The sequence below is a fragment of the Siniperca chuatsi genome, linkage group LG3 (assembly GCF_020085105.1).
Source record: "Siniperca chuatsi isolate FFG_IHB_CAS linkage group LG3, ASM2008510v1, whole genome shotgun sequence".
Classification (NCBI taxonomy): Eukaryota; Metazoa; Chordata; class Actinopteri; order Centrarchiformes; family Sinipercidae; genus Siniperca; species Siniperca chuatsi.
Window position 1 is genome coordinate 13,265,814 of NC_058044.1, and position 26,070 is coordinate 13,291,883.

Below are 26,070 nucleotides of genomic sequence, written 5' to 3' on the forward strand. Positions count from 1 at the left end.
CCCGAGTGTTTCTATAGTAATTTCCAGCCAATGATCAGTAGGTGTCCACATCCCTGCTTCCTCACCTCAGCACCAATCAGCCACACACAGCGACAGGAGACACGGACTGAGCAGAGACCAGGCAGACGCACAATACAGCCCCCGGATCAAGAGGAGAGGAAACACCGAACCCCCTCTGCGATTTCCCCCCTCTTTTATTCTACGACACCTTTTGGCTCATTTATGCACTTTCCAACCTTTTTTTAACGTGACAAGAAAGTCGATTAAAATGGTCCTTTTGTTTTGAGCGCTCTGAACACACACACTCGCCCTGCTCTCCTCCGGCAGCCTATGTCTGTGCGTCTTCTCGCATCTTTGCATTATCCCCCCTCCCCACGTATCGCTTCGCAGTAATGTGCCGTTACATGGTCGCAGGCTGGTAGCATCTTGGGAGCTCTTCTCAACAGGAACCTGGTAGGTGATGCTCACTCTGTGTGTGTGTGTGTGTGTCTCTCTCTCTCTCTCTCTCTCTCTCTTTCTCTCTCCGTGTCCGTCCATATTTTGCCGTCCACTTGCATGCGTTTTACCCCCCTTTTTCCCCTGTCCCGATTTGTGTCTATGTGGTCGCCAAGTAAGCCAGGCAATGTCAGATACATTTTTATAGGATTTTATTTGCACTATTGCCACGCACTGCACTCTTCGGATTATCTATGCATGACCTTTGATCTGAATGTCTCCCACAGACCAGACTGAGAGTAATTAATGGCACCGTGGTGCAGCAGCGGCACAATGGTTCCTCATCGGACGTGGCTTTTTTACTTTTCTTTCTTCAGTCTCCTTCTCGTACTCTCCACCTTTCTCTTTCTCCCTCCCTTCTCTCTCCCTCCTCTCTGTGTGTCTCTCTCCCGCTGCAAGTATTGAACATTTCTGTCTCTCTAAACTTTGTTTACAGGCTGAAAATCAATGTCCGTGACTTGATTGCCTTTGGGCTGCGTATTTCGCTCCAGGGGTGAATTGATTAAGTAATAATGAGCCTGAGGAGGGCTTATCATTAAGCCAAGGAGGTTTTGTTTACTGGTGGCTGCGGGTTGTTTGGATGCTACATCGACACTGAACCTCCAGATCTGGATTGGATGGTGGATAGGACTCTTGTTTTCACATTTGTGCCATCAAAATGACAAAAAACAATAGTTTAAAAGAAATTATGTTGGATATTTTAGTGTATGTTAGAAACTGTATTGAGACTTAAAGACTTCATGTAAAAAATAGCCTGTAGGCACTGGGACAATATTGAGATTGTAGGCTATTGTCTTAATAATTTGGTACTTTTAGGTTAATGCAAATACTTACCTGCTAGGACATGTTTAGAAGGGAACCCAGTTGATCTCTCCAGTTCCATTTGTGCATATTTATATTTTATTTTTTTTCGAGACAGCTGCCGGGTAGCACCATGGAAGTGATTTGAAATGCTTTAGTGTTTCAGCAATGTATCAGCTTTGGCAATTAAGAGAGAAAGCCCAGAAAAAGGTAATGGAAGTAGGGGGAGATGTGTCTAATGGGCTTTTATCTGTGGAAACCAAATCCAGACAGACTGGTGGAGAGAGAGAAAGCAAATGGACCCCCCCCACACACACACACACATACACACATACATCAATACACACTCTTGGACACACACGTACACCTATACACACCCTTGGACAAACACATACACACATCCCATCCTGAGGCAGCTGACACTGTACTTGGTCTGGTTCATGATCTGGATGTAAATCCACCAGTGGCTATCTGTGCTGTTATTGAATATTGGATACCAGGTGCTCTTAAGAGGCTGGACAGTGTGGTGTTTACATGGATGGGCCACCTTTACTATTTGAATAAGATGGAAAAAATAAAAAAATATTTAACTATATTCCTCCTGGCACCCAAAGCAGATTATTTTTAAGAACTTATATTGCAGGCCTAAGGTAAAAAAAAAATCTTTGTGTTTGTAGCTACTGCTGTCATAATCCAAATTCTGGTGAGGCTCTCCTCTAACTTTTCAAAATTGTGATATTTTGGATTGAATATCAAATTTCTATGTTTTGATGAAATGTACCTTTGGTTATTAAAATGTATTTATTCATTCTGTGAAGTAGCTGATTGGACTTTCTTCAAAATATGTAAGAATACTTTGACAAGACATCTAAACAATGTTGAAAGTGAGGCTTTTTTTAAGCATGCTAATTCTTTCCCCCATTATAATAATGACATGTTGGTCTGTCACAGCTATCACATTATTGCCACCCGATGAAGATCATTCCTGACTACTTGTAACAGTTCCATTATAAAACGCAGAGCATAAACAGTGTGCCAGAAGATTCTTCAAATGTTCAGCAGTTATCTTCAGAGAAAAGTTGAAGCAGAGAAATGAAATCTGATGAGAATGAAAACATTTGCCTCTTTTATGTGTAACTGTTTCTTTTTGTTTCTTTTTTTGTTTTGTTTTTAGCACTGGAGAAGATAAACCAGGATGGTAACACACTGTTCGTAACCAGCTTCAGTTCGACAAAGGCCACTGTAACCTCACTCTCTTCTCCTGAACACTGACAACCATTCCTCAGCTATGTCTAACATAAACAATGCGCTTTGCATTGAAAATGGACAGAACGCAGATGTGTCTCTCTTACAAAAGGATAATCTTCAGGATGGTGGATTAAGCCAGCTTTTGGATTATAACGCAGAAATGGAAAGGTACAGGTCTTTTGCAAACTTTTATAAAACCAATGGGGCATTTCCACAGACTGCTAAGATTGCCCGCATCACAACGCCCATTTTTCCCAGTGCTAGAATTGGCATGTCCCCTTGGAACTGCGATAACGCCATGCTCTGGGGAAGGAAATCAGCAGCAATAAACCCTAATAGGACCAGCATGCATAGAAATGACTCCCAGAGGCCGGGGAAGCCTGGCGTGCCGCCAGAGACGCTGCAAATGGCAAATAATAATTTCCTCTCTACCTTATCCCCCGAACACTGCAGACCTTTAGCAGGAGAATGCATGAACAAGCTGAAATGCGGCGCTGCTGAAGCAGAGATAATGAATCTCCCAGAACGCGTTGGAACTTTTTCCGCTATCCCGGCTTTAGGGGGCATCTCATTACCTCCCGGGGTCATCGTCATGACAGCCCTTCACTCCCCCGCAGCCTCAGCAGCCGTTACAGACAGTGCGTTTCAAATTGCCAATCTGGCAGACTGCCCACAGAATAATTCCTCGGTATCCAGTGGAAACCCAGCGAAGAAGAAAAGGAAAAGGTGTGGGGTCTGTGCACCCTGCAGGCGGCTAATCAACTGTGGTGTCTGCAGCAGTTGTCGGAACCGCAAAACGGGCCACCAGATCTGCAAATTTAGGAAATGCGAGGAGCTGAAGAAGAAGCCAGGCTCGTCGCTGGAGGTGAGAACCGGGGCTCTGCTTCCCCTTCTTTTGTTATTATCCCCTTGCACTCCAAAGCATTAACCTTTTCATCCAGTCACGTTCTAAGCCCTTGAAAATTGTTTCCATGCCCACCCATGCCTGAACATCCCCCGGCTTCTCAAATCTGCCTACCCGCCTAGCCTAATTGGCAGTAATTAGGGGTGTTTGTGTGGAGCGCAAGCTGAGCTTGGCTCAGACACCCCTAATTGCTGCCAGTCAGGCTGGGGCTGGAACGCATCCGAACAACCCCGAGCTTGGCTCAGCTCCAAGCAGGGCTGGGAAATGGTTTTCAGCAGAGAGCCATCCCTCTCTGCACCCGGTCATTTTAACCAATTATGGAAACCGTCTCTGGATGGGAAGAATCAATATCCCACAAAGTCTCAGCCTCCGACCACCAAGAGATGGTGAGAGTGATGGTGTTTCTCAAAACATCCCCCTAGTTTTGTGTGGGGAGGGGAGTGAAGCTCCCACATTGATCCTCTCCCACTGATCCTGTGTGAATTGATTGTGCATATACAGTAGGTTTGAGATGAAATCTCATTTTAATTGATTTATTTAGTAGCTGACATTTGGTTGTAAATATGGTTCTCTTTACCATGAGAGTTTGAACTTGCTCATTGACTTAACATGAGCCTGTATGGATGAGTCACCAACAAATGCAACCTGAGGGCCAGATGATTTGCTCATTAATTAAGTAATTACACAGAGAGGAAAAAGAGGTTAATTATAAAAGATTACATAATCTACTCATGGAAAAACACCATGTATGGATTCCTTAGTTCATTATGAATTTGTGGCATCAGTTTGTCTGATTCCTGTTTGAATCCATGATTGATTTTTTTTAAATGTTCATTTTTGCAGATAATATTGTTCATTTAGTTGTGTTTTTCTATAATGTAAATATCAAATGTGGCTGTGCCTGCTCCTTTTCAGTGACCAGGACATTATGGAAGGATTCAACGTAGATTGAGATTGTACCTGAATGCAAATGTTGAAGCTTGGTAGTAGTTGACGAGCTCAGTGTGACATAACCTATTATTATTTATTCATATGATTGTCATCATTTATGTCTCATGCACTCTACAACACAGCAAGGTGGAGGTTTTCTGGTCATTCAATCCTGGTTTGACAGTATGCCATCCACAGCTAATATACCTGATTAAACTTTTTGTAACTTTTAATGATTTTGACAGGAGTCCATCAAAAGCGTTACACAATTAAAACAGAAATCAAAAGTCTAAACTTTTAACCCAAAACAGCCGGTCAGTCATTATGAACAGACGTTGTGCAGACAAGCACTTTTCAAACCTACAGAGCTTTATTTTACATTTTGGTGTCCAAAAGTTCGCAATTGGAAACATTTTGGGTAAAACATTTATACACTGCAAAAAGTCTTCACCTTGACAAGTTCTAAAAGTAAATGTTTTCTTAAAAGCAAGTGGGAAAAAATCTGCCAGTGCAGTGTGATAATTTCAACTTTTTCTAGTAGAAATCAACTTGTTTCAAGATTTTTCCAAAAATTAGTGTCTGTATCTTGAAGCAAGAAAGAATAACACGTCAGTGCACTATAATCAAGTAAAATGGATCTTCATTTTAGAAACTACCTGAAACAAGGTTTACATTGGGGGGGGGTTGGAACAAGCTGATACAGAATATACAGTATATAAGACTTTTCATACAGTGTGGAAAATGCTTCTTATGGGGGAAATTATGTTAAAACCAGGATTTGGGGTATAGATTGGACGTGTAAACCACAAAAGTGGCAATCGGAAGCTCATTTACTGTTGACTCCATATATCATGTACTAACAGGTGTCCCAAACAGGTGTCCAGGAAGCTGGACTCACATTCATAATGCATGGGTAGACGCACTTTTGGAAAACATCCATTTGCAAGGACGGTTAGAATTACCGAGGGTGTGAAAAACCCCCAAACAAATCCACACTTGCTTTTAAAAGCTCCTTCACTGACTTCAGTAATTCATATTATGGACTTCTCCAGCAGTAATTGTTATTTTTGACTCTGCATCTGTAATTAGAGGTGCACCTTCTGCTGCGGAAATGGGTTTGAGTTTAAAGGCCTCTTAGAGGTGTGAAGTTGTGCTCTTTGGCAAACTTTTATACGTACTCTAACGGAGTGCTTTTTTTCACCTTGTTGATGGTGCTGATGGTCACTCACAGTTTAGCAGGATTTGATTGATAAGTGTGATGAAACAGGTGCTGAAGTAAGTTTAGAAGGAGAATTTACAGCCCATGGGTGCAAATTCACATGCGAACAGTAACACGTTTGCACACTCTTTATCTCACTCTTTCTCTTGCACACACAAAGATGTACGCAAACACACTTGCACCCACACTCTTACCACATGCTCACAAACAAACAAACAAACACACATACACACACACACACCAAACATGAGCCGAGTGCACCTTTTGCCTTGGAAGAGACGATAAGCTACTGGCAGCCAGTTAGATTTGGCTGTCAGTGTTTTCCACATGGGAATCACCCTGAACTAATTATATCTTAAGCAGCGGTGGAAAATGCAAATCAGAATTTTACTCACACCCCTGAAATCGGAGAGCCAATTTAATCTAATACCCCCTTTAATTTAGCGCGCTAATGCAAGGCCCTAGAGAATTGCCCTGTGTCACTGCTGTGCTGTTCTGCAGCAGATTCTGCTCTCTCTCTCTCTGTCTCTTTGCTGCTCTCAGGCTCCAGGATGGATTAGTCTGGCAAAGGAATCTCATCTAACCTAACATTTCCCGAGCAGTTACCTTTGCGTAGCTTGAGCGCCAATGTCTCAAAGGTCCTTCATTAACTTTCAAATGCAATAATACTTGTATGTGGGCAAGCTGTGTCTGCACTTCTGTTTACCTCACCTGTTTACCTCAACTTTACTTTTATTTCTGCAGAGAGATTCACGAAAACGGGCCATAGCCTTTTCCTTTTTTTATGCTTGCCAGCTTGTGTTGCTCAACAGATTGATTGATATTGTGGCACTAAAACTGACATGGTGGAGGGCGTCCATACGTCCTTATCATTTTCTAAGGCAGCTTTTCCCAATCTTTTTGGAAATGACGCGTCTAGTTCTGACCCCTCATCACAGGTTATGGCCTTGGTGTGGACATGATTTGTGAGCAGTTCACCCAAACAGTGATTTCCCTTCAGAGATTGTTTCATTTGAATGATTTTTATATGCCTGAAGAAGAAGTGAAAATGAGAGAATAGTCATAAAAATTAAGAGAATTTTGTGTTAATTATCTTGTGACCCTTCAGAATTGTCTTGGGACCCTTTGAGTTGGTAACCATTGTTCTAAGGTACTTGGTATTCAGCATCCAACAAGTGGTTCAATGGTAACATCCTGCATTAAGATAATCTTAATAATCTTTAAAATCTTGTTGCTAAAGTTCCTACAGCTTATAATTTACCAGTAACAGTGTCACAGTGAATGTGATTTTGTTATTAATGGCATGGATTGGAAACATGGCTGACACTGTAGTGTTAATGTTTATGTTCCACCAGAAAAAAATATGACTTGAAATGGAGTACTAAAGATTTAATAGATAATAGTATAGGCTTTATACATTTCTAAAAGACCATTCAGAAGTTGAGTTCAGTAAAATATTTGTTGACAGTCATAAGTTAAGTTCTATTTTTCACTATGTTGTGCAGTCAGACATTTCATTAAATCAACCCAACAAAAACATTAGTTTTCTGTGGCAAAAGTCTGACCAGTGTAGTGAAATCTTACAGGAAGACTTCCAGCCAAGCTACACTTTCAATCTAACATCCAACTAAAAACCATTTCCAACATGTGGATTTGAGTTGTACACTCATTTGTGTGTTCTTTCAAGGTTTTACTTGTGAATGACTATTAATAATGCAGACTTTACATCAGGAAATGAATGGCTACAGATATATGTATAAAACAACATCCTGCAATTTAATAGAAACATAACATCCTCATAATTATAGGATTTCAAGTGCCACCTCACTGGGTTGTTGACTATATTGACAGGAACATTTTGAACAGCACTTCTGTTTTTAACGTTCATAATACTGCAAAGACAAAGCAAAAATCCTTGACAGAACAACATCCAAACAGGCTCCTATTTGATTAGTAGCATAACACGGTGTAGAAAAAGCAGGAAAAGGGCAAAACAAAAATCCAATTGAGCAGATTCCTCCTTTCAATTAACAAATGTCAAAGGCCAGCATCAAGTCATGAACAGGAAAACAGCATCCTAGAGTAAGCGGATGTTCTTTCGCTCCCTCTCTCCTGTTCTTTGTGCAGTGTTGATATGACTACATGAAATGGGTGAGATGAAAAGGTGGCATGGCTGCCTAGAAACCTTTGCTATTGTGATAAAAGAAAAGGCCCAAAATGGTAGGAAGCAGTTCCTTGAGGAAAATAGCTTGGATTCAGCCCCTTAATGAGAGCATGGGAGCCAAATAAGCAACGGCAGCCAGGTCTAATTTGTTTTAGGTGTGCTCAGAATAGATAAGGACAAATCTGTGGCCTTCACCCCCTCCCCCCAACCTTTGCCTCCCTGGAGATAACACTGAGTGCTGCCAGCCAATCTCCGTGGGCAAAGGAGAGGGGGTAAAGAAATAAAAAAAAAAGCAGAAGGAAAAGCCTGAGGGACAGACGGCCTTTAGATCTGCAGATCTCTAACTTACTGGATTTATTCAAGCTTTAAAACTGCAGATTAATTTGGTCGCAGAGGTCTGGGGGAGTGTGAAAAAAAAGAAAAATGAGGCCGTACGCCGACGCGCATCTCAACCGAAAGGGCAACCTTAAGCTCCTGTCAAGACAATAGGATTTTGCCATCTGAACCACGATGCAGACCGCTTAATTATACACATCTTCCCTGCAAGCTACCCTCAGCTACTTAAGAGTACGGGCCCCCTTATTCATTGTCATGCCCTTTTTCCCCTAGATTGGTTGTGCCGTGTAGATTTTCTGTCAGCTTCCATTTGCACAGAGTAGCTGTCCTCCTTAGGCCTTTGCTGTGATCGGAAAGGCACAACTGCACGGCACTGTTAAAGAATTCATCGTTTTTGCCACTGCATGCAATTAAGGCCAAAGCGTAATCGGAGGCATCTGGACGATGCCCTTACATTATGTGGTCTGTCGCCTCCTCTGCCCCTGTTTGATTTTACATCGCTGGTTCAGTGGTGAAAGAGAACTCATTGTCATTGTCTTTATTATAGTGTGAGGAGAGAGAGACACAGAGAGACACAGAGAGAGAGAGAGAGAGAGAGAGAGAGAGAGAGAGAGAGAGAGGGATGGGGGGTAGAAAGCAGCCCAGTGGAAGGTGGACAGCGTGAAAGAGCAGGTGCGGGAGGACGTTAATGTGTGGCACTTTAAATTTTAAACAGATGAGAATAAATTATTGATGCTGACTCTGGCTGAGAAGTTAAAAGGTATCTCGTCATTACTGAGAGCCTGTATGAAAAAGCGTGAGTGAAAAGTCTCCAGCGAATGCATTGTGGGATTGCAATGAGCGCAGAGCATCGCAGCAAGGTGTTTTTTGTTTTAATGTCAGTACTAGTACTTTTTACAAAGCCTTTCCCCTTAAAGAAATATTGCCCTAATTGAGTTAAGTGCAACAAGGCCAGTGGCAAATGAGTGATTGAACCAGATTAGAAAAAGTTGTTTTTGAACATGGTATTCCCCATTTTCAATCAGCTGTTACCAAATTCCTCCAACGGACATATTTCTGCTTCCTTGGCTATATCATGCACGTTATTAGGCATTAGCTATATTATAACAGGCCAGTATGATGCTTTCAATACAGAGAATTTCTTTCTATGAAAAGACATTGGTATGTTGCTCTCATTTGTGGACTGAGAATATGAATAGATCAAACACATTGGCTGCCTGCTACGACAAGATGAATATTCTTTAATAGCATAATCAATTTCAAATGCCACCTGGAATACCTCTGTAGTTTTATGCTCATTTATTTGTTAATTACAATGATAATGGTTGTGGTGCTAGATAGCATTCCCTCGTGTCACATGACAAAAATATGAGTTGGCTATTTCACAGTGACTTTGACTTTTTTTATGAATGGAGCCTATAAAGAGCATGTGTGCGGAAGTATTGCCGGCCAAATATTTCTGTGCAAAAACATCATGTCACCTTATTTCCACAGAATAAATCTGTCCTTCCTTGCCTTCGTTTTAGCTGTGCTACTATAAGCAAGGTGCTCATAGAGTAGCAGTATTGGTAAGTTGGTTGGTAGGTTGATTCAACCCACTGTTGTCCAGTTTGATGTAAGGAACAGACTTTTAGGGCCCAGCATCATGACTTTAGACCATGGATCTATCAAGGGAGATGGATATGTTGAAGCAGAGTCAGCCTTGGTGCCAATTTGTTCCAGTGGTCAATCACAGTACTACATTAAAAAAAAACTGTGGCCTAAGAAGTATATTCCCTATAGGCCTCCAATATAAATGACTAAAACTGTTGACAGGAAAAGACAAACGGCATAGATAGGCTATGGGTGTGTGTGTGTGTGTATAAGTATGTCTAAGAGTCTTTGGTGTGAGAAGTGAGCTCCAGGCATGTGTAGGTGACTGCACAGTGCAGAAGCATGAGCAAAGTCATGTAGTTTTTTTCTGGCTGTTAATGCATTAATCCACACTCTACAATCATGTTCATGTATGCATGCAATTAAGAAGAATGGAATTGATTGCCAAGAGGGCAACAAGTCACCACCAATTCATAATATAGGGATGAAAAATTCCTTTAATTCTAAGGTTAAACATGACAGACCAGACCTGCATTGAACCCAAATGATCTGCTCTGTATACAATGATTTGTATTTGATGGTACAACTTCACTTTACTTTCCATCTCTCTGTCTGTCTCTCTTACTCTCTCACTCAAACATTAGTCTCTTTGACAGACTAAATTACAGTTATTCTATCGATTTTGAACATTTTCCCTCCAGTCAAACTTTGAAGTTGTCCTCATGGCTCATAACACTTGCTTCCTGCTACGGATCTGGTTGAGTGGATGCTTCTTGTTGCCTAAGATGATGACATTACCCTGATGCTAGGGGTTCATTGACTATAGACCAGTGAATTTAAGGGTCCAGAATAGAGCTGATTTTGCATGAAACTGTAATATCCCTGGCAGCCGTATACTACATGTACCCTACAGTTGTTTTTTTTGTGTAAACAGACCCAACACTTAGCAAAATTACCTATTTTTGATTTTAGTAATTTCTTTCTGACCTGCATGCTAACCCAACAATTTATGGATGTAAAGAAACATTAATGAAAACATTAATGTAAGGCTTGGAGTCACACTGCACAGAAAACATTAATGATTTCTTTTTACTTGTCTTGTAGTACTACTTGAAATTTTTGATGTGGCTCCTCTCCTGTTTGGATCACAGATTGTGCTTTTTAAAAAGGGGTTTCATTGGCAGCAAACTTTTAAAACTCAGATTTTCCCACATATACTGTACATGTATACAAGATTTGTGCATGGCCGACGGGTTAATGCATAGGAAAACATCAGAATGGTCCTTTAACTGTTTAAATTGCAAAGCTACAATATTGAGCTGCAAAAGAAAAAGAAAACTCTGCTTCCAATCTTTGTTAACCACACTGTAGTTGGCAAAGTAAATTAAATGTAATATACAAGGCCAAAGAATTGCAGTTCAGCAGATGCACTAATGAGTTTATATCTATAGGTTAAAAGGAAGTAAATGACAGATGGCTTTGTGCCATTCATCCAATAAAACTGATGTGAAAGGGAATTTGTGAGTGACAACTTGTGAGAATTTGGTCAACGTGGTTTAAGCATCTCAGTTTCTGCAAGTCAAATCCTTGCATGCTGCCACCACCTCTATTGTGGCTCTGCTCTCAGACTATGAATATTTCATGGCAAGCATCTGACACCATGCCCAGAAAGATATTTCAAGGTTTTTTTCTGATAGAAACCCTGGGGTTAGAGATTGTCACAGAGGCGTGAAGTCAGTCTGTGGCCCCCAGGCAAAGGATAGGATTTATGATGCACCGGTTGATGACATCAGGTGGATATTTTCATTCCTGAGCGGAGGGCCCCTTTGTCCTCCACGACTGATAAACCATTGAGCTGTTCACAGTTTGTTGTCACTCCTCAAAAGATCTGTTTTGTCTGTGGCGTTCTGTTGAGTAGAGCAATGATTTCAATCTGCTCAGAGTGCAAGCTGTGTTTTGACAAACTGTGACCGGTTTCCCCGTCTGATCAGTGTGGAGCTGGAATGACTAAGCAGGGGGGAGTCTGCTTGGATTAGCTCTGTCTTAAATGCTGCCTTTAGCATATTACATTGCCCACTAGCTTTCTCCTAACGATATCTCTCTTGTTTTCATCTTTGTCAAGTTTCCAATTACCAGTTTAACTAAAGCCTACTTATGTAATTTCTCGTTTTAGGTTGCTTCAGGTGTAATATTAGTCTTATGACTCTAACCAGATGACTTTAATCCATGTCTTTCTTCTTAGGGAGGGAGGTTTTATACACACACCTAGAGAGCTGACCTTACAGCATTATTGTATGTGTATCTCAGCTAAATTAAATAAAACCAAATTAAGACTTCCTGCACAGCCTTGGATTTTCCAGTACAGTATATACTGTATATAAATGCATTAGTACAGTGGTTTCCAACCTTTTTGGCATGAGACCCCTTAAAATGGAATTATGTTTCTACAAAGGTAAACATAAATGTCTCTGTGAACTTACGCAGGGAAGGGTGTTATGAGTACGGCGTGCACATTCGCCCGGAGAAGCATAATTCCATCTTTAAAACAAAGCAATGTCTACTTGTGACCCTTTTCACCAGTTGTATGTGTCCAGTTCAACCAAAGAGGGATGTTTTTTGCTTTATTTGGCTTTATAGGATTGGAGGAAAGATAAACTTAGCTTTTTTTTTACTGCTTTCCACTCCTCTTACTCATTTCCAGACCCTCAGATTTATCTTGTGGCTTATAGAGTTGCAAAGTAGGAGGAACTACTAGTTCCAAAAGTATTTTTCCCCAATTCTCATTTCAAATTTTTCGTTTAATGATATCCCTAATGTTACTTTACATAAAGAAATGGAAGTCTCCTGGATAATTTAGCGTTCCTTAAGGTTTATGTTTCCAGAGTCCCGAGAAAGTTTAAGTATCCAGTAATTCACAAGAAAAAAGCCAAGATTAGAGGAAAGTCTGAAAAAATAAGCAATAAGCAGCATTAATTATTTCAGCTTTGTTTCTGAACATTTCATGTCTTGCCGTTACTATGAAGAAAAGCCGGTCAGAGGCATGTATCAGAGCTGTAGCAAAATCAAAATGCCTTTTCCTTGCAGTTGTTAGCAAAACATAGTTGCCAAATTCATCCAAAATGTACATAAATGTAATTTTTGACTTCCCCGTGCCGTTAGCAGTGCACGTAATAGAGCTTTAAGCTCTGTGATTGGATGTTTCTTACCAAAATGCACCTTGGGAGTCATAGTTTACTTCTTATCTTACTCTTTTATGTACACAGGCTTGTACCTTCAACTTTTTATCAAAGAACCAGATATTTTCTCTCTTTATTCTGGGAAGTTTCACTGAGAGCTCAGCTCTCTTTTGCAGGAAAACACCCCCACAATTACACACATTCACACATGGTAGCTGCCCAGTACAACTGCTGGCCACTGAGCAGCTCCACAGGAGCAGCTGGGGTTAAGGGGCCTTACTCAAGGGCACATTAGTTATGCTAATGAGGGGGGAATTAACTGAGAAAGTTTGATGTCCATCCAAGCCGTAGAAATGCTCCAACTGCGAGTCACCTAACATTCTCTATGGAAAAAATTAATGGGAATTTTACTTCTGAAACAAGGGGCTCCCAAAATAGCTCCTCCCCCTGTACAACTCCATTGTGGTGTTCCCAACCCTGCAGTACTATCCAGTTCTTAAACCTTTAATGACTTGTTGTGGGTTAAGAGCACATTTTAAAATAACAGTAACTTCTCTCATCTTTAGCTCATACATTCTGTATAATAATTAGCAGAGAGATAGAAGCAGCACAATATAGAGTAAAGGCACTGCACTCGACAGGTACAAATTGACTGTACATATTCAAAATCTTAAGCACTGATCAGAAATTTTTGTTACTCACTGAATTTGATGCACAGATTGATTTGACTCAAGTCTCCATTACGTGAGTGCAATTAAAGATTCAACTTCAGCTGTGTGTATTTTCTAATCCTAACCTAAATATTATGTTGATTTACAGTAAATATGCAGAGCACTGCATATAGACCTTCTGAGTTTAAGGGCTCCCACACAGATGCAGAGAAATCTGCTCAAAACAAGAAGGCCTGCTCCTACTTTGCATTTCAATTTAACATTTCAGAGAACTGGCAGCATGTTGCCTCGCTTAGCCCTCGCTTCGTTACACCCACATGGCTTCTCGCCGTGCTCGCTGACGTCTTCCACTGTTCAAAGGGCTGCAACTTGGCGGAGAAATTGGGGATTTCCATACCAGATCCCTCAGGTATCTGCACACTCAAACACGTGTCCTGCTCATCTTCCCCCCTCCTCCCCAGCTCCCATCCTACAACGCCTGCCCTTCTCTCTGCTCACACTGCTCTGATTTCGCGTCTCGGAGCTCAATTGACCTCGCCGCTGCATCTCTTTGTTTTGTTTTCCTAAAATCTCAGCAGCACCTGAAAGCTTCTCCACTGTCTCCCATATAGGGCTTGCTCCCAGCGGAGAATTTGCTTTGTAGCAGCCCTGTGTAAAATAGCTTTATTTGGACAAGGATACTTAGGTGAAGCTAATTGAAATGGAGTCCGGGACTTTTGTACTTAGTAGCAGATAGGTGATCCAGACGGCAGCCTCTGACCCAAGGGTGCTGCCTCAGTTTCTTCCTACAAGGATCGGCTCAGCCTCCGTCTGTGTGGGCAGGCATGGTGTCTGAGCTCTGTTTCAGCAGCAGAAAGTCACTCCCTTTTTAACCTAGATGTCTCTCACACTGTATGGGTGCATTGAGTTGCAAGATTTTATTCTTTTACAGGGTGAGATAGTTCCAACTAGTGTTATTATTAAAGCATACCAGACAATGTGAAAACACTAAAAGGAAATATGGGTCTTTAAGGCCTTTTTTCTGCCATTGCTCCTTATTTTGATGACAAATACTAATTAATTACTGGACAAAAACTCTTTGAGTATATGCATTAGTTATTCATATAACCTTTTTAATGAAGATGCTTGTAAATATTCAACCCCTTTAAATACTACTAATTTGTTTTGCCAAATACATATTGGAAGAAACATAATTTCTGGCTGGATATGTTTAGTTGCTGTGTATTTTTTTTCCAGTCCCGGAAGTGTGACATCCTTACGTACAGGAGTTGTAGCGAGGAGGTCAGGATAGATGGTTGGGCGTACAAATCACATGATTTTGACAATGGAGACCGGGGTTTGCATACTGCGTCACCTGTTTTTTTTTAGATTTAGGCTACTTGGTTATGGCTAGGGAAAGATTGTGGTTTTGCTTAATAATTTAAAGTCGACACACCAAATCTCGTGTTTTAGTATTGATTGATAGAGATTGAAGGGAAAACAGACGAAATATGTTGACAGTAAACGTTTTGCATCGGCATTGAATGTTTTGCATAGAATTGAATTTGGACGCTGGTGTATAAACAGATAATGAATGATAATATAGTAAACACCATTGTCTTATAACACCTGTGTCTTCATAGGAGAAGTTAGAATTGTTGATGAATACTGTACATTAATAAACACTTAAAATGTCCATATTTCTACTTACAACTATATTATGATGTGTTATAAGCCATTTATTAAATGTTTGTCTACTGCTAATAAATGCTGAATAGGGGGACGTAAAGTTAAGTGTTAAGTTAAGTGTCTCTCTCTCTCCCACTTTCCTCTCTACTTTCAACTGCACTATCAAAAGAAAGGCAACACCCCCTCCCCCCCAAAAACAACAGTTATGGCTTCTCATAGTGATGCTATTTGTTTAAACTACCTATGGATACTGATACGTCATAGTCAAAGACATCTGAAGTCATTAAAGTCAATGCTAAACACCTGCATGGCTCACTTAAAGACTTAAAACTTAACAGGCTGGCAAAGTGCTGATGATGCATAGACTTTATAACCGCAACATCCCCTGTTTGATTTTAGCCTTGTTGCTTTGTGTATCCACGTTTCCTGTCTGTCATTAAAGAATAAATGCAAAATAGATTTATCAACATCACAAAGATTTTTTTAAGTTGGCAATATCAAACATGTCAAGCCCTTGTACAGGATGTCTATCTCTCTCTCTGTAATGCAACATGTATTTGAGAGTACCACGTTTACAGTTCAGGTTATCTGCTATAATCTCACCTGTTATGATTCACATTTGTCTGGACAGTTCTCAGGCAAAGCTGGTTAATATCCCAAGATTTAAAGGGTAAATTCATATTGATTTCATATTAGACAGAAATCTGGTGTTGCACTACTGTCAATGGTTTAAAACATTAAAGCATCTTGCACTTTAGGCCACGACCCAATCTGTGATGTCACTGGCTCAGGTGTTTTGCTGTAGGCAGATGATGGAAAACATCTGCTGTGACATCACTGATTGGGGATTTACCCATTTCCATTTTAGTGTAGGAGTTTCCGTTTCCATCAACATATACTGACTTCCTCATAAAGTGACATTAGTGTTGTGCAGTGCTGCCCCCAGTTATACTGGGCCTGTTTCATTTCACTGTCCACTCAATGGCTCCCTAACTGTTTGATAAAAAAAGTGTATTTTCTGAAGCCACTTGGCCTGTCTCACTGCAAACCCACTCCTATGGAGGGCTAGTAAAATATACGTCCTACAGGAATACTGTACTGTAATTACATTCTCCCATTAGCATACGGAGGCTTGGAGTCACACTGCACTCAGCTTCCAGCAGCACTTTGCCATATGCTCCGTCTGCACTTCTCAGGCGATATTTGGCAAGACTCTTACAGAAGGTCAAATATCAAGTCAGAGGACTGTGCCAGAATTGCATCTATGCTAATTGCTCTCTCTCTCTTCCTCTGCTCCCTCATCCATCTCATGCTCCTCTGCTCCTCACTCCTTGCTCTCTCTCTTTCCTCCCTCTCGTCCTCTCCCACTGAAGTAAGTAATCTGCTTTAGGATGTTTCTGAGATGGAGATGGATTTGGTTTTCCTTCACTGCCCCTCAGCCTAATCTCCCCCCTGTGATCACCCCGCCTCTCCTAGACACAGCTCTTAAGCACACCATCATACATCCCCCCTTTACCCCCACTTCATACATGCCTAGTCAGCAAAAAACTCCCAAATTCCTCATTACTCACAAACATCCGCAATACACTTAGCTTGATTTGCCTCAAATGGATGCATGGTGCAAGACTGGACCTTGAATTAAAAGATTGTAGCTGTATTTCAGTATTGGAATGCTATCATAACACTGGTGTACTTGGGTTCATTGTCCATGTGCATTAGTGTTGTGAGCATTTTCAAGGGGCTGGCTATCTGAATATATGTGCTATTTAGACGGGAAAGAAATAGCTTATGGTATTCCACTTAATTTGTTAATATCTCAGACTTAAAGTCTTCCATGGAAAATGAAATATGCTGATGATCTGTGTTGAATATGAGCTGAAAAATGTATGGTAAATGTCTGCAAGGGTTGACAATAAACTGAAAATTCAGCTTCAGAGATTTCGATCTCACAATGATTCTTAAGGGCGTAAAATGCTGATGTAAACATTTGAAGTGACTGATAATAAATACTTTGATTTTTTATTTAAAATCATCATCATTGCTTAGAACTTCTATCCCTGTGTGCACTGACGTGATAGTGAGCAGCTGTAACAAAAGAGTTTCTGATTCTGATTAATTGGATAATATTCTCGCTTGTAGATAAGGTTAACTGGAAATTCACGAGTCCGGCTGTTATGGCACCTGTGAAAAATGAATGGTATGAATGAGAGTAGGTATGTGACCTTAGTGTACTTACACACCACAGGCATTATATCTCCTTTCATTCTGCTGACTGCTGCCCAATAATCTCATATTTCATATTTTTATATCAAGATAACTACAGTCACAGTAACAGTACAGTGACAAAATAACGGCAACAATTCGAGAGCAATTTGATTTATACTTCTAAGTTTGTTTGTTTTTTTTGCTTTAGAATTGATATTTCTGTGGTTCATAATGTTATTATCATATTCAAGCTGTTATCTGAAAGTTTTAGTCTGAGGGAACTGTGAAAAATTAAACCTTTAATGGGGTACGGGATAGTGTTTAATTAAAAACACTGTTGGCTGTGAGCATGACACTTTGTAGGATCAGTACAAAGATCAGTTAAGAAATAGGTTTTGTTTCTGTTGCACGGACATACTGTAAGCCAGTGTTGTTCCACCAAACATTCAAACAAACAAAAGGCATATTTTAGTTCCAATATAAATCATAGGAAAAGCAGCCAAGATGATATTTAGTGTTTGTTTATTTGTTTATTTATAGTGGACAGTGCATATTTATCAACATTGACATTGTCAGTAGTGGAAGTATTCAGATGCTTTACCTAAGTAAAAGTATGTAAGTATCATCAGCAACATGTACTTAAAGTATCAAAAGTAAAAGTACTCATAATTCAGAAAATTGGCTAATTATAATTATAAGATTATAAAAATTATATTATTGGATTATTATTAGTAATGCATTAATGTTTAATTAGCATTTTACTGTTGTAGTTGGTTGAGGTAGAGGTTATTTTGACTATTTAATATAGTGTAAAGCAGCTAGTAACTAAAGCCGTCAAATAAATGTACAATATCAAGTACAGTATTTCCCTCTGAATTATAGTGGGGTAAAATTATAAAGTAAAATAAAATGGAAATACGCAAGTAAAGTACAGCTACCTAAAATGTGTACAGTACTTGAGTGAATTTACTTAGTTACTTTCCACCACTGTACATTGTAACAAAATCAATGTAAATGTGCCGTGGTTACCTCAACAGCTTATTTTCATCCGTAGTCCCAACAAAAGCAAAAACTGTCTCAAGTCAATCTATGAAAACGTGATGTACAGTGTGTGTAACTGTGCTTTCTCATACCACTGTACTGCACCTTTAAAAAATGTTAATGACCTGGTCAACAACAATTAAACTATTGCATTACTTGGTGTGTTAAGAAACATTTTTTGGCTGTAAACAACTAAACCACAAAGCCGAAACATGATTTCATCACAGCAAATGCTTATTCCATTAGTCAGCTTACTTATTTACTTATTATCACCAGAATTAATGTTACTGATGATTCTCATTTGTATATGCAGGTGATATTTAAGTTTTAAGCTTTTGTGCCGAGCAGAGTCTGTTTGCGTTACGCTGTTGTGATGCAGGACTGGGGGCAGTGGCGTGTGGATGACTAGATGAGCGGTCTGTCCGTGATGGCGGCCTTGGAGAGGTACCTTTTATAAACTGCATTGGGTGGCTAGAATATTGGCTACAAGCTTCAAGATGAGATTTCAACCCCCACCCACCAATGCCGGTAACCGTCCAGGTGATGGATTGCTATACCTTCCAGGTTTGAGCTTGGCAACGCCCCAATATTCCTGCAGAATAAAGTGACAGGCAATATATAACACATCAGTTAAGGCTGACTGCACCACTGAAACTTTTTCCCCCCTCCTCCTTAAACCTGGAGATCAGCCCTGAATGTTTGGCTGGCTCATGCTCTTTCCATGCTCCTCTTTCCCATCTCTTCCTAATTTTGTCTGCCACCCCACTAGTTTGCTTAAGAAAATAATTAACATAGTTTCCCTACCTGTTGTCATTTAATATTGAAATGATCACAGACTTAACTTTTCTGACTGTAGTTCTGAGTTGTCGGATTTATTTGGGGCTTGCGAGGTGCAAGGTGTTCGTGGCATAAAGAAAACAAATTGGCTGACCTGGGTGTGCACACAAATTCCACTTGCAGTCGTGATCCTCTGTGAAAAGTGTTTGTAATTATGTTTTTAAATTAGTCAGCGTCCAGACAGCTAAAGCACTGTCAGCCGCAGCTTGTATGTCAAGAGAGAGATGGTGACAGTGGTATTTATTTATATATATTGTGTTTGTAGCCTGTCAGAGCTGCATCCAAAGGATTGCGGTCATGAAAAGTGGCCTGGTTCTGTAAGTTAATAAATTATGGGTATTCTCAGGGTAATGTATGGACCATGTGTTATAATGAGCATTCTGAAACACATCAGCACACTCCTACAGACTGCTCTTCAACCAGTGCCACTGTCTCCCTGAGATTCCTCCTTTCCTTCTCCCTTTCTGTCTCCCCCTCTATCTGTCTCTGCCCTGCTTCTATCGGTTCCATCTCTACTCTGATTTTTCTGCCACTACACATTTTTTCCAGGATACTTTCTCATCTCTAACACATTTTTTTTTAAATCTCAATTCCTAGACAGAAAAAGAGAGGAGGCGGAGAAGGCAAGTTTGTAGTTGGCTGAAAAAAATTCCACCCATAATTTTGGTGAATTAAAAGTTTTATGATGTTGTGCATACCCATGTGTATGCCTTGAGTGTGTGTATGTGTGTGTGTGTGCGTTGGTGTGAGGGAGGGAGGGGATGAGGGGGGCCTCTGTGACAAGGCTGGCTGGGAGCATAGAGCTGAGGGTTAGTGCCAGACATGTCTCAAGAGAAACCGGGGCACATTTGCAATCACCCCGAGTTCAAAAGGGTAATTTATTCACAGTCTGTGGTTAAAGTAGGGCTGCTCAGAATGCCAGTGGGATTGTGCTGGGAAGCAGAGTAGTAGAGACACATTATTTTCATTTTTTCTCTCCCCTTCTTGTTTTTTTTCTCTCTTACATTTCCCCTCATCATCCTCTTCATCGCCTGTTGTTTCTGCGAGCCCTGTGTGGCGTCTTTTAACACACGCCGGCAAGCATATTTCACTTTTACACTCATCCACATTGACGTCCCAGTGCTGATTGAATTTTGAGGCGCTGCAGCGTCTGCCATTATCATCCTCATCGTCTTGAGTGGTTTATCTCTGGCCCCAGCTCAGTGTGACGCCAAGGCTGCAGGGGAGAGGAGGGGTAGGGAAGGGGTGGGCTGGGTGTTGAGGACTGTTCATGGGTTATTTATTTATTTTTTTTAAAGATAGGATTGGCCTTAACCTGGATTTTTAAGATTGTGGTTGGAGATTTATGTTGTGTGTACATGCATGTGCCCCTACAGAGGTTAGAGCCGCCTTTATAGAAGCTGCTTCAGTCCAGTCGGTTTGGCTATGATTCAACGTCCCGTTCTAGCCAGCGCCGTCTTTCTACCACCTCATCTCAATCAGCCGACGACATGGCTTCAGCATTAACTGCACCTGCCAGTTTCAGTTAGGATCACAGGGTGTCATGGCTGCCCAGAGACCTCACACTGCCTCGCCAGAATCTGCACAGAATTATTCCACCACATGTCAGTTTTACTGTGTCGTTATCACCGAAAGCTACCGGCAGACACTTAGAATACACTGCCTACTGTGGTGGTGTGGTGGGGTTAATTTGAGGTCTAGAGAAATCTCTTCCTCCTCCTCCTCTCTTCAGTCAGTTCAATACTCGGTCGTGTGCATTCATTGCCTGAGCGGGGAAATTGTCTTTCCCTCTGTGTGTCGTTGTAGCCAGGTTGTTATGTGTGCTCTGCTGCAGAGGCAGCGGTGTTGACGTGAGGCTGAGCTGCTGCCACAGCGTCTTGATTTGAGGTGAAACCTTGGTGTTGCCTCCCGTGTCCCTGGTGTAACACTATCAGCCCTTACCTTCTCCCCACCTTTCTCTCTCCTGTTTTTCCTTCTCCCTTTATCCCTCTCTGTCTCTCCCTGTTGTTTCTGTATTCTTGTGTCGTTTCTCTCTCTCTCTCTCTCTCCCTGGCGGTTGATGGAGTGATTTTGAAGGCGCATGCAGGTGGGGGAGCACACAACGCGGAGCTGTGCTAATTGAGCCTTCTTTGTGCCTGGTCACTGCAGCGTGCTGAGGCGAGGAGGCCCGGGAGTGAATCCAAGCAGCACTCAAGAGCCCCACTGGATCGATAACACGGGAAGTTAACAAAACAGAGACATGCCGAGTGCCCAGATCAGGGTCATTATTGTCTCTGGCGAGCCGCACTTCCACCAGGGACTGATCAATGTGAGAATATGGATCAAGATAAACATTCTCACCTCCCCTTTCTCTCCTCTTCAGCCTCAGCTCTTAAAGCATCACATTCTAGAGCGAGAGAGCAGAGCTTAAGGCTGAAAGTGTCCCTCTGGATGCGCCATAACCAATGCTGATGTGCACGTGGCGTCCACACATCTTACCTAGCTTGGCTTTTATATGTAAACTTAAAATGTGCTTCAGATTACTTCAGATTAGTCTCATTGTCTTCCAGGCTTCGTGTCTTTAGCTCAGTTTTTGTTGCCACAGATGTCTTGTAGCATCACCATGTAACCCCTTACTAATTTATCTTATCAGAGAAACATACAGTAATTTCACTGAACTTACAACAATACCTGTGCAATAATAATACCTTCACCAATATTACATTTGATTGTTGTTCAGTATGTGTATAATTTTGTGGTTTTCTCTCCACAAGAAAGAAGTGGTTTGCCAAAGAAAGTCATACCCATGCCATCCATGTATAGCTCAAGGACAAGTTTATGTTTTTTATTCTGGATACTTGGAGGGAAACAATAGTTGAAGAGACTTAATCACTTTTATTCTACAGTACATATTAAACCCATGATAAGTTTGCATAGGATCACAACAAACACATTCAAACTGATCAATAAAAACAACATTTCGTCAATGTTTTCTGGTGGTTAAGGTGATTAGAAAACTCACAACGTAACTATGGTCAAATTTGGCTTGGCACCTTTGTTTCATGCCACTCACCCATCCTTTCTGTTTTTCTCTACTATCAAATATCTGAAAAAACAGAAATGACTTTAATAATGGCTTTAATAATATATTTATTAAAGCCTAATTGCTTCCAAATTTTTTTTAAACCAATTGCAATTAAGCCAATTGCAATTAAGCAGTGTTTTGACCCTTCAAAACATGATGATGTTTCATTTCATCCATAAATTGGTGATGATGGTATCTTGCTGTTCTTGATCCTCCATTATTCACTTGGAAGGATAATAGTAATTGCTTAATGTGGTGTGAAAAAATGGTAAATGGTTGCTTCACACATAGGAAGGAATGTATGTGATGATGAGCCCGCACCTGTCTACATGCAGTTGACCTTTACAGACTTAGCTTAGGTCCTCACCCTAAAGAGATTAGGTAGAATGTCCTAAATTTTAATCATGAAGGCATTATCTATTGTTTTATGCCTAATGACTGAACACTTAGATGATTAGACGATTTGTTGTTGTTGTTGTTGGAGGTAATCAGTTTAATATATACAAGTGCTGATAGCCTTATCAAATGAGGAGTTTGCAGAACTTTTTTCTGTCATTTATTAATTTCATGCTTCTATTAATTAATTGTTATGAGGGTTGTTTGTTTGGTCGAAACCTACTAAGTTGAGTAAAGCAGTTATTTCAGTGTTCTTCTTGAACTAAACTAAAGTCTGTTATGTAAAGCCTGAATCAGGCACCTATGATGGCACCATTGATGCTTCAATAAGCGCCTCACATCATTGGCTGGTGCTCCTGATGGCATCATTGGCCAAATTGACATTTGTTGGATTAAAATGTTCTCTACAGATATTTGACCATATATTCACTTTGTAAATATTTCCGCTCTTTGAGATCCATGATGGTCTGTTTAAATGGGAAATCTGAAACTGGTGAAGTCCTCTTTGTGAATAGGGTTGTTATACAACTGTGTACATTTTCAAAAAGTTCAAGTTTAACTGTAATGTCAGTGTGAGTGTAAAATGGGTAATATGCTATATTTGGCTACATATATGTGGAAAAGTGTCATAGCTAGAATGCTTGCTGGACATACATGGTACAGAATGTACCATACATATATTAGCGCTGAGTGCTGGAATAATTATCACAATAATAAGAAGAATATTTTTTATAATATCAATATATCACAATCACGATATGGCAAATGTACAATTATATAAAATTACATATAATATAATCCAACTGATGCTCATTTAAATTGATTGTGTTGATCATAAGTTATGATTATTTTCATTACAGAATTTTTTGCTCTATAAAGTGTCAGAAAATAGTGAAAAATGCCATCACAAGTTCGCAGATCCCAAGGTGATGTCCTCAAAATGCTTGTTGTGTCAAAACAAAGTTCTGAACCAGAAGATATTCAGTTTTCTGTATAAGACCACTAAAAGCAGCCTCTCACATGTGAGAGGCTGGGACCTGCAAATTTGTGGCATTTTTTGCTTGAAAAATAACTTAAGAGGTTAATCACTCATCAAAATTCTTGAATTTTCTGCTAATCAACTAATTGATTAATCGACTCAAGCTCTGCTGTTTATGCTTACATAAGACAGAACTCTTTACATATGTAAAACAAAGCTTAATAACTCATTGTGTTTATTTTTTACAGATACTTGGAATCATTCATTCGGACAACAGAATGTTGTATCATTTTGATAATATATGAATCCACCAAAAGTCAATATATGTTAATATTAAATTATTGCCCAGCACTACTGTACAGTGCAAATAATGTTTACATGTGGTCCATAAACTGTATAAGCCTGAGTGTAGGAGCCTGTCTGGTGCTAAAGCACTCATCAGCATGCCTTTAAGGAGCCACAGATGACACTTGGTATTAAAATGTCAAATTGCCCTCCACTCAGACTAAAGTGATTTTAGTTGTGATTATGCACTATTTCCCCCGTCAACAGCAAAAAAAAAAAAGAAAATCAAAAAATGTGCTAATTGGTCATGGGGATTGGTGGCAGACTTCAGTATTTTATGTCTTTGACTTCCAAATGAGTTTCGGAAAGGAGAGGCTGTCACTCTGGCATAGAGGTTTGGGGAGAAGGGGGGGGGCTGCTGGCGCGGGCTCAAATTGAAATGATGCACTGTTCCCCCTCACTGCGGCTACAGCTCACAGTAATTAAATGCCTCATTGTTGCTTCTTGGGAATTTGTATTGAATATTTCACCCAGTGTAATGATTATTTGGGTGTGGGTGGGACGTGGATGTAATCACCTTGGCTGGCTCTTTGATGAAATACTTGGTTTGGTGGTTGTGCTTTATAGCAGTTTTAAGTGCCCTTCTGGGTTTTTACTTTACTTAATGTCCATGCTATTTCAAGGTGCTGTTATTCAGTACTGCTCCTAATATTATTGATTATTGGCTCACAAATGTGTAATTTCTTTTTGTAATTTGCTGAAGAGAATACATGATATGACAAAGGTATGCAAATAAAAATGTGTCCTTCACATTTTGTCTCCCACAGAGGACACCGGTCAACAACGGCGAAGCTTTTCGGTGGTTCTTTTAGAGAGGCGAGCCATGGCCGCCCCATACAGCAGCAGGAGGGCAGGTGGGACTCTTGACTCTCTGCCAGGAGCACTTGATGGGTTCACAGAACCCAACGTGCCCAGTACATTTGTGGAGGACAAGAGAAGAAAAGTGGACAGACAAAAAGATAAATGAAAACATAATGGTGTTGTTTTAACTCTGTAATTTCCTTTTCTGTGTAATTATTGTACCTTTTGACAGTATCATAATGTATATTTTTGGTGTCTATGAATGTGTTTTCAGTGTTGTGGCTGTAGGTTTACAGCCAATCCTATGTAAAGGACTCAAACAGACAATCATACAATCATTCTGAATCCGTCAAACAGAAGAGGCCACAAGGATTGAACAAACACAACACACTTTAGTCTGGAGCAATAATCTGTTCTGTTGATTATTCTTCAACCTTTCATTTCCGTTGGCTCTTGAATTATTTTATCAAACCAAATCATATTCTAGTTTTGTCTTTTATTTAATCCGAAAACCATATTTTTAAATGCCACACTAATGTTAAGACCGTCGCCGGCAGTGTGTTGTGTCTCGTTGAGAACATTGACGTGAGAGATGGCAGCAGTGCTTCTGTGATGGACTTGTTGACGTGTTTCCTCATTGCCGTGGACTCACTGCAGAACAGGGCACATTGTCTTGTGAGGTGAGTTGCACTTCTTTAAAATCTAATTGGGCGTCATTTGATTGTGACAGCACCAGAGGTTTATGAGTCAAACTGCTGTCTGGAGGTCATATTGAAGTGTTTTTACCAAAACCTACGTAGGTCATCAAACCTTTTTTTTCTTTTACTTTGGATCACTAAAGGTTGTAACTGTCTAAAAGGTAGAGAGTAATGCCAGTAAAGGAATTGTATGTTATGTTGAAAAATTCAAATTTAGAATGAATTACAGTACACTATACATATTTGACATATCAGATGTTGTTCTGGAGCTAAGGGATAGTCTGGACTTTTCTCCTGCAGAGTAAACGACAGTCCTTTCTCCTGCAAAGTAACGTTAACACATTCCAAAAACAAAATGATTCAATAAGTTACTCATTGTCTTAAACCCTATTGTTGCATGTGTAAATGTGTTTTGGTTTTAAAGATTACTAAGAATTTGTATATTGTTGTTGTGATGCTTTTATGTGTTAAAATAAAAAAACAACTTCAGTAAAAGAAA

At 40.3% G+C, this 26,070-nt stretch overlaps 1 protein-coding gene across 1 annotated transcript; it reads left to right on the forward strand.

Annotated features, from left to right (window-relative positions):
- Positions 1-26,070, forward strand: cxxc4 (CXXC finger 4). The gene is made up of 3 exons (XM_044189107.1): positions 1-453; positions 2,471-3,409; positions 24,840-26,070. Exons 2-3 carry the CDS (start codon positions 2,585-2,587, stop codon positions 24,882-24,884), a joined length of 870 nt encoding a protein of 289 aa, XP_044045042.1. The 5' UTR covers positions 1-453; positions 2,471-2,584; the 3' UTR covers positions 24,885-26,070.